Raw genomic sequence first — 12450 nt, 5'->3', positions numbered from 1 at the left:
TTACCAATAGCTTGATGCTACCAAATGTATGTCATTTGTTGAGCTGCACCTGAGCTGAAATGTGACTACAGGACTGTTTCCTGAGGGTGGGCAGCTCCTGGCTGAATTCTTTGTAGGACTCCATTTTTTTTCAGTTGGTTGGTATTTATAAATTTTTGTCTTCCTCTTTCTAACAATTTGACCAGCGAACAAATCTGCTGTGTAGATCTCTACATGACAGATTTTTATGCATGAGTATAGGAGCATGAGAAAAAGAGGTTTTACTTTCCTTGTTTGGATTTCAGTTAGCAGTCATATGTAAGATAAAGACTCCTGAGAAATCACAAAGGTGGGAATAGATGGTTGATCTACAAGAATGCTTTTTAATCTTTTTGGGCTTGCCACATTTCTGCCACAGTGCTATTTAATATTACTGAATTGTTGGGCTATACTTCATATTTTCTTCCCTTTTTAATAACAGGTGGTAACAATCTTGGCAAACATGTCTGTCTTGGACCAGTGTGCTTCAGAAATAATTCAAGGAAATGGTATGTATTTTAGCTGAATTACATTCTATATATGTGGAGAATGTGTGTAGATGGGAAAGTAGTGGTTACAAGGCAAAGGAGAAAGGCTTCATTAATTAGGTGGTTTTGCATCCTATCTCTGCTGGACATCAGATACTGCTGCAGGATGCAAAATGAGTGCTTGGGATAGTTCTATGTAACTGAAATAAATTACTACTGCTTTAGAAAACTTTGTATGTATGACTATACTGCTGATATTCTCTGTCTGTGTGACATTCATAGACATAAAGCAAGGTAGTACAAAGTGTTTTAGCAAGCTTTGTTCTGGTAATGACATTGTATAAGTTGGCAATTCTTACACATTGAAAAATGTCATCTGATCCTGAGCCATGCATACCTGCATTTTGTGCCACTTTTTTCATAGGTGTTTAGAAGTAGTATAAATTTTGACACACTATATTTCTATTACTATGCAGTTGCTACCAGGTTTTTTCCACACTTCTTTAAATATCATATTATGACAAATTTGTTATACTGAAAGAAAAAAAACCCTAGGTGTTACAGGCCCACCAGAAGTCTGAGAAGTTACATTGATAATTCTGTGGATAGGGATAGGGGAAGACATAACTGCCTTATTAATACAGCAAATTCATGGCCAAGCAATATTGTAAGACAGTTTTTGGTTGTTTTGTTTTTGTTTTTGTTTTTGTTTGTTTTGTTTTGGTTTTTTTTTGTGGAAGAGGTTGGGGGAGGAGCAGGAGATTCTAACTTACAGTGCAGCTTCACGTGTTGCTTTTTCTGTCCTAAGAATATCCCATCCAGACTTTTTAAATTAAGGTTTGAATAGGAATTGCTTGTATCCATTTGAATCTCAGACATGGCCGATTACAGGTGAGAAAGGGTTTCAGAAAGCATCTACATAGATGTGGGTCTTGCAATAGAATTGGTTAATTCCTATGTAATATTGGATTTAGAAACTTCCTGCATTTCAATGGAAACTTTGAGGTCTGTGCACACAAATATTGCTTCAAGGATCAGGCACAGCTAATTTGCTTGATGTGATCCATGTGTGCACTGAGGTAGTGTGCATTTGATGTCCTTGCTAAGGTGGATAGGTGTTGAAGTTAGAAACCAAGTGACAATGTTGAGGCTGGATTGATCTGGATACTGAAGAAATTTAATCACAGGTAATTTTACCAATTACGAGACTTTCCTGTCCCATGCAGAAGACAGTGCAGCGAGGTGGAGGAGCAAAGCAGGTTAGCATGGTGATTTCTTATATGATCTCCTTGTTATATGGGAGGGACGGGCAGCCCCAGAGAGAGGTTGCTCAGGTCCTCATGTTGGTTCCTGTAATGCCCCTCATTCAAGCTCCTTGTGTTCCTTGTGGACATTAAATGGACATTAATGTGGACATTAAAGAGCAGGTCCTGGACCTCTTGGTGCAGGCACGTAGGGCTTCCCAACCCAGAATATTTTCTAGAAACTGTTGACAAGACCCTAACATTTCCCAGACAAGACCCTAGGTGCCTGTAATTGTAGGACTGGGTAGAGAATACCCTGTTAGTCTGTTTGACTTTTACTGTTGTTTTCTGATTTGCTGTTAATACCCACAATCCAGACATGCCTTGGAAACTTTTGCACGCCTTTATGGTTAACAGATTGTTTATCTGTTAACCATAAAGGTTATTTCTTTGAGCACACCTAAACCTGTTTTATTACTGGGGGAACAGGTATGTGATCATATTTTATCTATTTCTACTACGGCAGAGACTTGATTGAAGTTCATAAAATAATACTAACAGCTGTGCCAACTAGGCCTAATTCATGCTAGATACTGTGCTATGTGGAGATGTACATATGGATTGTCAAGCACAATGTGATAAAATAAAGTTTGTGTATGCAGTCTGTAATGGAAGCTCACACAGAAGCATTTGCCCCCAGGCTTTTGAGAAGGGTTGACACTCATCTTGTCTAGAAAGGCTTTTTGTTTCTGCTTGATGTTGTGGTAATCAGATGCTGGTCAGACGCCAGATTCACGAACTGAGAAGGGTCCTTGAATCCTGGAGAGTTTAGATATATTTTCTTCCCAACTCTGACTTTTTTTGTATGTCGATTGATTATTATCTAGCTGCATGATTCTGATGCTAATTCTCTTAATTATTTATGCAAATGTTCTAATTTTTAAAATCCTCTGATGCTACCTGAAGTAATCTGAATGCCTAATAGCATATGGAGTCTAATAGCACATAATTTTCCTTACATTTTAAATAGTCTAGAAAATAGAAATCATCACATTTTCACCTGTTTTTGTGGTGCTACAGTAAGAATATCAACTTCTACAGGCAACAGAAAGTTAATGAAACCATTTTGACATAGATGACTATGGCCTCTGAAGTGAAGAGTTAGTTGCATAGTAAATTTCAAGAAGAATGTCATCCTCACTAAAGGATTCTCCATTCTAAAATGCCCTTAAGCAGTCTGAGATGGGAACTTTCGAAGGCTTGCTTAAGTATGCATAAACTGCAATAAAAAGTTTTTCTTTCCTTTAAGTCAACCCAAAATTTCATGTGAAAATCTGAAACATACAGATTTCAAAGTTAGTGATTACCTTCAAGCTAGTTTAGAAGTAAATAAAAAATTGCATTTAGTTGACTGAAATATATTTGTGAAATCGAAAATACCAAATTGTAGAGGAGTCAAGAAGTTAGAAGAGGGAAGTTAGTGCATTTTCTGGTTCCAGGGATTCTGTAAGTTCCTAGTGAAGGCAAACTTATGCACAGAGCAGATGTGACTGAATGCTGATGGCCAAAATGCCATCCATATATATGCTTTCGTCATGCCTTATTTTGTGTGTATTTTACCTAGCGTGTTTTTTGCTTTTACTTTTTGAACTGAGTATTTGTGTTGGAAAGAGGATAACAATGGCTCTTACATCCTTCTAGGTGTTCAACTTTTAATGGAAATGCTCTTTGAAAAGTCATCCTCAGGAAATTCAGCAGAGATTGCTGCTTGTGAGCGCGTCCAGCAGAAATCTGCAGTTACACTGGCACGACTCAGCCGAGATCCTGAAGTGGCAGATGCAGCCGTAAAACTCAGCTGTAAGGATGTTTCCTAGCTTAATGGCAGACTGAAAAAGAGGAAGGGACTGCCAGTCATTGAGAAGCTTCTTTTTTTTTTTTTTTTTTTTTTTAAATTTTTAGCCTCCTTTGGTACACTTTCTGCAATAGAAATTACTATACAATCTGTCCAGAGAGTGACTAAAGAGATCATACTAAATGAACCTCTGGCTCATTTCCCAGAGGAACCTGAGGTGCAGCATCCACCCAACACATAGCTGCGGCAGACTATGCCAACCGATAGTGCTGCCTACTCCATTTCTTTATTTAAACCCTTGTGCAGCATCTGTTAGTGGACAGAAAACTTGGACCCCAGCAGGTTCAGATGTGATAAACCTGACAAGAAGGAACACATTCTTTTGGCTGGAGTTTTTTCATAGAGAAAAAATGGAGGACACAACCTCCACTCTGAAACAGCAATAGTAGGTAAAAACAGTGTATGTATTTATTTATACAAGTGTTAGTTATGTCTGCTCTGAACTGCATAGCTCTGTGGACAGTCCCTTGAGTATTTACTTATCATCTTTGCATTAGATATCATATTTACTAAGAAAGATAAATATGAAACATCTAAAAAAAACAAGACCTCATATCAAAATAAGGACTTTGTTTTCTAAATTATTTCTCATGATCCTCTTGTGCACTCAGGTATTCCTCGCCTAATTAAACTTTGCAGATCTCCAACCGAAAGAAACAACAGTGATTCTGTTTTAGTGGCATGTCTGGTAGGTACATTTCAGTTTTTGCTTCATATTTATCCTGAAAAATGCAGAAAAAAAGCAGTCCTTTAGATTTCAAAATGCATAAGTATTTCAGGAATGAATTCATACTAGTGTCTCTTAAGTTTGCCCTGAAATGTAGTCCTGTACAATGTCAATTGCTTATCCTCTGGCTGAAGATTTAAACACATAAGGAAAAGTGGCTTCATCTTCACATTAGTGAGCACTGGAACACTTCAGAATTCAAGGTTTTTGTAATTCTTAAATTCCATTCTGTGATGATGCTATGTTTGCTGCATTAAACCTTGAATCACAGGGGTAGCAAGCCCTTTACCTGCATGCACACATATGGATGAAAATATGTAGAGGCCAAAGGACATGCAGGGGAAAGGACATGTCTTGCTTTCACTACAATCCACCTTTTTATCTATTCGAGCCTCCAAGACAATATAGTGTTCAGCCAAGAAGTGGCCAACAAAAAGTCAACACTTTCTGTGCTTGAGAGAAAGATCCCAGCTGCTGGCTTTGCACTGTATGGACTGTGAGCCTCAGTCACCTGTCAGAGTTGAGTAATCTCACCTAGCATTCTGCAAGACGAAAGTGTTCTGTGGGCATGGGTGATGTAGGGTTAGGAGATAGGCACTGATGAATGAAGACTGAAGAATATTGTTTGACAGTGCTTGTTATTTTTAATATAAAAGTACAACTTTGTTATTGCGGCTTTGATTAACTGCTAACTTTGTACCAGCACATGAGAAGTTTTGCTTGTTTAAGCAGGTTTCATTCAGGATGAAGAGAGTATGGGAGCATAAGAAATGCTGTGTTTATTCTCCATACCTGCCAAGAAGGCATGTTTATTGTGTATGGCTACACCAGAGGCCACAGAGTGATGGCAGCAATCCAGGCTGTGATTTTTCTGTCTCACTGAAATTGTTGCTGCACATTCCTTGAATTTATGCCTGTTACTTGAGATGTTACCTGCCTGTCTGTGTCACCAGTTCTGCTTCTCCTGATATTTGGTAACTGCCTGATGACACTTTCTGATAAACATGTGACACAAATATTGCCCTTGGGACATAAGCTGCTTCAGGTTTTGATAAGTGTTGCCACTCAAGACTGAGAGATTGTAGTATTTGGTGTTTCTAGCTTAGTTGTTTACTTTTTGTATTCTTTGAAGCAGATAATTAACTCTTGTGGTAGTGCTGCACTGACAAACAGCACAGAGATGAGCTGATCGCAACTATCAGATCTCACTAATAGAAGCCAATTTTTATTCTTGAGAAAAGCCAGCCTGCTTTTCAGTTGCATGTGTCATGTCAGGTTGCTAGAAGGTATATAATGGTTGTATATTTTTCTCCAGTGAGAAAAAAAAAAACAACAAAATGCAACCTTCTTAGAAGGGGAGATTTTATGAAGATAATAGTAACATCAATGTGATTTTTATTGTGCAGCCTCATAATCGGAACAGCTAGCAGTTTTATTTGTTCCCAAATGGTTTGAAATTTATGGCTTCTTTCTACTAAACTAGTATCTAAAAGATTTCTGTTACAGGCATTGCATAAAACTTCAGTAGCAGATGTTTTCTGAATCAGATGGCTTATAGTTCTCATAAATAAGACAAAAGCTGAGAGTTGAGATACAAAGAGGCAGCATGAGATGTGCAGCAGACTGGAGATAGGTTTACAATCAAAGTGCTCTGACTCTCACCTCTGTGTTCTTTGACACCATGCTGTCCCTGCTGCTTTGTTCTAAGAGTAATATGCCCCAAAAGAACTGTCATTTAATAGCTGTATTTGAGGGGAAATTGATCTCACAGATGAAGACAGTAATGGGAGATCAACAAATCAGAAGAGTCTACAGACTAGCACCATTCAGGTTTGAGTCTTGGTAATTATTTAGAAATAATTGTATGGAGTCCTGCAATGAAGACTTTGTCAAACCTTAACAGTATTACAATTGTGTCGTTTTGTTTTTTAGGCAGCCTTACGGAGACTAGCAGTTATGAGTCCTGATGGACTTGAAGATTCAGATTTTCAGCAGCTAGTGAAGCCCAGACTTGTGGATTCCTTTTTGCTATGCACAAATATGGAAGAGAGCTTTGTATAAATGTGAGCCAAAAACATTTTAAAAATAATCAAGATGAGAGGTATACAATGAGATAATACATATACGATTTTATTTAGTTTTAGTTCTGTTGTTATTTATGACTTATTTATTTTAAAACCATGAACATGTGGTTTGTAGAGCAAAGAATCAGAATGAGCAAACTTGTGTCAATGAGTTGCAAAGGTAATTTTTTATTTCATTTTCCTGCCAAGACACATCAAGAGAGCTTATCGCTGAGATCTAACAAAGTGTTCTTGTCTTGTTTAATATAGTTGAATCAAGGTAACAAAGCCAAGAGTTTGGTGCTCTGATGATAAATGCTTCTAATAACTTTTTGTTGCTGATATTTTTCTACCCTTGGAATATTTTGCAGGGTTTTTTTAAGAAATGCTTTAGTCTCATGCTTTTGCTGCATTAGAATTAAAATAATCATTCAAGCTGATGGTATATACTTTGAAATGAAGGGGATGTTACACACCAAGTCCAGTTCTTAACTGTTGTTATTTTTTAGTAGAATTATGAAAATATGTAACTGTGATTAGCTGAGAGACTTTGTCAGACAATTTTCAGTACTTGCTTGAAATGATGTTAGAGGACATTCTTACACCGTGTAAAGATAGGCTTCATTAGAGGATACATACTTGCAGACAACTCTTTGTTTACATCTACTGAAATTTCCTAAATAAATTAAGAGAATTCTAGAAAAATCTGTATGAAATCAAACACACATCATCAATGTGAAGGTATCCACATAAGATTTAAGACTCATTACAAGCTGATAATTTTTCCTCCTTTACAAGCCTTACAAGAACTGGAAGTGAGCATGTTCAAACATGTTTTTAATATTCAAGCTACTACTTTCATGAGTTGTGCATGCATACACTAACTAATCAGAATCAATTAATTGTAACTTGAATTTTCATTTTTCTGTCTTTCTAACTAGTCCTATATTTCTAAAACTGTGAAATGAGACTTTCAGGAGCTCATAAAGTTGACAAATGGAGATTTTACCTATGTATATCAACATAAAGAATGGAATTGATTGTAAAATAGATTTATTTTTTCATGAACATTCCTCTTTCAGGAAACCATATAACTTTACTCAACCAGCAGTATTTCAGTGTATTTTCCCTCCAGCTTCTCACAAAGCACTTTAGATTAGGAAAGTATATGTTTTTTGTTGGTTTTTTTTTTTTTTTTTTGTGATATCGTGTAACTGTTGCTCTGGATCTTAAAATGATTGTCAACATTAGGGTACCAGGACATCTGCCAAAGAAAGTAAGTACATCTCTTCTTTACTGTACTTACTTTGTAGATATGCTAACCAGCTTAATTCATTACTGTTTAGTATTATGTGGTGTTTAGATGAAAGGCATCAGGAAATTGCTAAGCTGTGATTGCCTTCTGCATTTTCTGTGTCTGAGAAATCTGTCCTTCTTCAAGCAGTGATACATGGTGGCTACTTTATTCCCCCCTTGAGTATATGAATTAAGAAGTCTCTGCCTTAACATTTCTTCCTTGTGATCTTGTTATTTAGCTGTGAGCCCTATCCTGACTGAAGTTTTAAACCATTAGAAATTACCTCTGTCATAAGCACTTACTCAAAGATAAGCTCTGATTCAGATGTTTCACAGATGTAATTTTGTATTAAGAGCAGAGATTAATTCTGCTTTGTTTGCTTACTTTGAGACAGCTCCTTAAACTTCTGCGGTTGCTAAAATATATGGTATTATACAGCTTTAAAAATATTATACTAAGTGATGGACTTTAACAGATTCCTCACTAAGCCAGAATACATGTATGAGCCATGAGGCTTTAAATGGTAAAAGCAACATTTTTGGTGTAAACAATGAATGCATAAATCTCATAAAAAAATGAATTCAATAAGGTCCCCTTTCTATCATGCTATAGTGTGATAATTGCTAATAGAATACAACACATCCAATTCTGTTTTGAATGTGCTGTACTGAACCTTGTTCTGATAACTGCAACACCAGAGATATGAACTTGTAGATGTGGCTGGTTTTATCCTATAATATGTAAAGTTAAAATCTCATTTAAAAAAAAAGTCCACACATGTAAAATGTCATTATGACCCATAATATTATATATTTCTAACAGGTCAGTCAAATATTCAGTGAGCAGGCCAGTAGCAATGAATGAGTTTAATTTGCTCTCATTTAGAATAATGTGAATCAACATCAATTGATTTTACTACAGATACTCTCAGTCTGTAAACATATGGCCATAATTCTAGGCCTACATTGGCCATTTACATGTAGACATATTATGTATGTGGCTGTTCACATTACGGAAGCAAAATCCATTGAATTGGATCTTATATCTGTAGTAGAAAAATATATCTTGAAAAGAGCCAGTTCAGACTTGTTATTACACTTTATTTTTGTATATGCTAAAGTTTATGAGAACTTCCTTTCCTCTTAATAAACTTAGAAATACAAAGGTATTAAAAATACTGAAATACTATTTTCTCATTACTTTTGAATGAATTCTGGATTAATGTTAATTTTGAATATGATATTTCATCTTTTTTTTTTTTAAAGAGAACAACATTTTAAGCCAGAATAAACATGATTTCAAGGTAATATGAACCAAAATATTTCATAAGAAAAAGTTTTGACTAAAGTATGTTTCTTGGTGGGTCAATCTTTGTACTCCCTGTGTATATACCTATACGGTTAGTAGAGCAAGATAGAGAGTATGTGTAATACATTTACATATCAATTCATATATGTGGACTCCTTGACCTATGGAGGTTCATGTAGGTTAGATAATTAGCTGAATCATTCTGAAAACGGAAAACTATTCTTGTCAGAAATGTTGTAGTTTCATTTAATTTTTTCTGAATACTTTGGATTTTGTATGAGATTAGAAATATTAGACAAATGTGCAGTGAACTGTGTGATTATTTGTAACTTTAACTTACATTCCTTTGACTTTGGGCAGTGTGTTCAAATTTTATCTTCAGAACTGCTTACAGGTATTAGTGTCCCAGATGTTTCATTCATAGTATAATTTTTTTCTCATTTTATTGTGTGTTTGGTACATGAATCATTTCTGTTGAATGTTATGTGTCTGGCCTGTTCTATTTAAAATAATGTTTGTATCTACAAGGGATAAGATATTTACAATGTCTTGGTAAATAAGATGTCTTACTTATTTTTTTAGGGCTTCCTGCTAGTATGCAAAAGATATCACGTAGTCTGTAAAGTATCACACTGCCAGGACTGATTCTGGTATCTCGTATGGCTTTTCCAAATATGTATGTTGACCATCTCCTGTGGGGAGTGAAGGCAATAAGATCTGCATGAAGAACAGTTTGGGAATGAGCTCTCTGGCCTTGGTGCTTTGACAAGCCCTAGGGCTATGAGTTGGGGTGTTGAAGGCCATATGATGTGGGGGTTGTGAGAAGGTCTGCAGCATTGTGATTGGACTATTTACCTGGAGAGTTTTATAGGGGCCAATGAGATTGAATGTTGTATGTATGGGGGTTAAAAAGGCCTTGGTTGTAATAAAGTTGGATTTGAATCTGCATCAGCTTGAGTCCGTGTCGTGAAATGCCACAATCTCCTTTTAAATAACAGCAATGAACAGTCAAAATAACATTGACTTTTGTATTTTGAGAAATCTGCTTTGATTTTCAGTACAAATTTTTATTAAATTTACCATATTTAAGGTAACACTAAACTGTAAATTATTCACTAGTGTTCTCATTTTTAAAGATAGGGAGGGAAGATGACATTGAGCATTGAAAGATAGATTTAGAGTGAATTTGTTCGTTTGAGTTGGAAGCACTTAGCTGGTGGGAAGGTGGGTGCATAGTTTCAGCCCTTGAAAGGCTGAAGAACCAGGAACAGGGAAGACACAAAGTCACCTATTTTAGATACATGCTTTACACAAATCCTTATCTCTGCTGTCTAGTTTGCTCTTGGGTCTGAGTTCCTATTTCTCTAGCTGTGACAAATTTCTTCTTGGGAGGGTTTTTTGTACAACTGCTATACTTTTTATATTCAGATACTTTATATCTGGATATAAAAGAGTTAAATCCTAAGGTATGGTCCTGGTAAGTATTATATTGACAAGCTTTTGCTGAGAAATTAAATAACAAAAATAGCTGGTTAAATAAATATACTCTAGGTCACTTAGAATAAAAAGAAATTTTTATTGGTCCCACAAATGGGGAAGAAACAGCATATTCTCCAGAAAACTTGAGAGAAAACATATGTATAATAGTCTACTTCCAGGTATTAGTACTTTCATAAGCAGACTTGCTAGGTAAGAGTTTGAGAATTGATCAGTCCCCTGCCAAATAATTACTGAATCTAATAAAGGAAGACCACTAGACCTACTGACAAAACACTGGGAAATCAAGATTTTCCTCTTTCTTTTCAAATAGCCAATCAGTGATGTTTTGTTTCAATAATTCAGTTGCACCTAGAACACAGTGGAACCTATGAGAAACCAGTGTAAAAAATTTAAAAGGATCAGGAAACTTAAATGATGTGAAGAAGGAAGTGTGTTTGCCACCGTACCTTTCCTATCACTGTTGTGATCACTCATGTCACCAATGTCTAGCTGAAAGGTATACTGCTTGCATCTTTATTTTCACTTTCTGGATATTACCACTGTCCTCTAACCAGCTCTTGTCCACATCCTCCACAACCTTTAGAATGTGACCTAAAAATGCACGTCTTCAAAGTAACTTACTAATTTTGGTCTATATAAAAATTAAGTCTGATTTTTTTATAATATACTGCGTAACATAAAAACCTTTTTGAAGATATTAGAAGGATATAACTAACAAGATATGTTCACTATGTATGCTCATCAGTAAGGCAAAATTTAGGATAAATAAAGAAGATATGTCAAAAAAATCTACAAAGGTATATAAAAAAAGAGCCATGTGTGTTTTCACTTGCACCAAAGGAATAATTCTGGAATAGGACTGAATCATCCAGGGATACCTTCTTTAAAATCATGGGAAGTCAGTGTGCCTCCACTGCAAAAAAAGGAGCTAACCAGAGCTTAGAGCCAGAGCTAACCTCCAGGTTTCAAGATTCCTACTAGAATTAGAACAGTAGAGATATAACTCACGAAGTAAAGGAAATAAGATATTACAATATGAAGCTAAGGATAAATTACTTACAAAATTTTGTGACAAATGCAAACATTTAAGGATTATGCTTTGTACATTAAGCAGTGTGCTTGTTTACACATTTGATTCCATTTGCAAAGCAAGATACAATGCCCTTTGTTCATGGCATTTTAGTTTTGTAGTGCCTGATTATTAAAAAGGCCACACTTCTTTTGAGAGCAGCAATTATTACAAATCAGTGATTTAAAACCTTCATCCCATCCTTACAGATGGATCAACAGGGAAGTGGCTAAATACCATGAATCACAGGTGGTCATTTACATGGGTGTCTAAAACTTTGTGGAATAAGATAGCCTACCTACTGGTTTAGAATATCTGGAGTAGAAGAAATCTATCGTGTACTTTAGGGGAGGGGAATTCTTACCTGTTTTGAAGGTCTGTAAGTATAGTCCAAACCAGTAAGTTAGGTACTTTCTGTAGACCACAGCATAAAGTGGGCAATTCTTTCTCTTTGAGGATGACTGTCCAAGACAGAAAGCATACATAACACTGCTGAGCTACCTTTTTTTTTTTTCAGTGGCTATGGAAAAGAGTGCTGATGTTTTGTTTGGAGGAGTTGTCTAAACACCTCAGCATCTAACTACTAATTCAGCTCATGTAAAACGAATTCCAGACCCAGTCACAGATAAAAGGAAGGTACTTTTTCAGCTGGGCTTTCATGTGCTGTTTACAGATCAAATACTATTCCCAACAAACAGACATTTTTGCAATCTCTGACTCTCCCTTTGAAATTACTGAGACATTATTTTCTTGTTTGGTATGCACTAAAGGATGACTTCTTTTTGCCAGTGTTGTAAGACAAGGAATAGCTTGAAAAATGGCTG

The 12450-nt window shown here is 36.0% G+C and overlaps 1 protein-coding gene across 1 annotated transcript in view; it reads left to right on the top strand.

Annotated features, from left to right (window-relative positions):
* INSC (INSC spindle orientation adaptor protein) overlaps window positions 1–7446 on the top strand; it is a 92330-nt gene extending 84884 nt beyond the window's left edge. The window contains exons 9-12 of the mRNA XM_061380156.1: window positions 461–527; window positions 3452–3607; window positions 4274–4350; window positions 6322–7446. Coding sequence (XP_061236140.1) covers window positions 461–527; window positions 3452–3607; window positions 4274–4350; window positions 6322–6450 — 429 coding nt within the window. The 3' untranslated portion in view covers window positions 6451–7446. The remainder of the gene's footprint in view (window positions 1–460; window positions 528–3451; window positions 3608–4273; window positions 4351–6321) is intronic.
* Window positions 7447–12450: the final 5004 nt, after the last annotated feature.

The sequence above is a fragment of the Neopsephotus bourkii genome, unplaced genomic scaffold (genome assembly GCF_033783945.1).
Source record: "Neopsephotus bourkii isolate Nb327-2 ecotype Australia unplaced genomic scaffold, CSIRO-AGI_Nbou_v1 NB_1792, whole genome shotgun sequence".
NCBI lineage: Eukaryota > Metazoa > Chordata > Aves > Psittaciformes > Psittacidae > Neopsephotus > Neopsephotus bourkii.
This window is presented reverse-complemented; position numbering and strand designations above follow the sequence as displayed.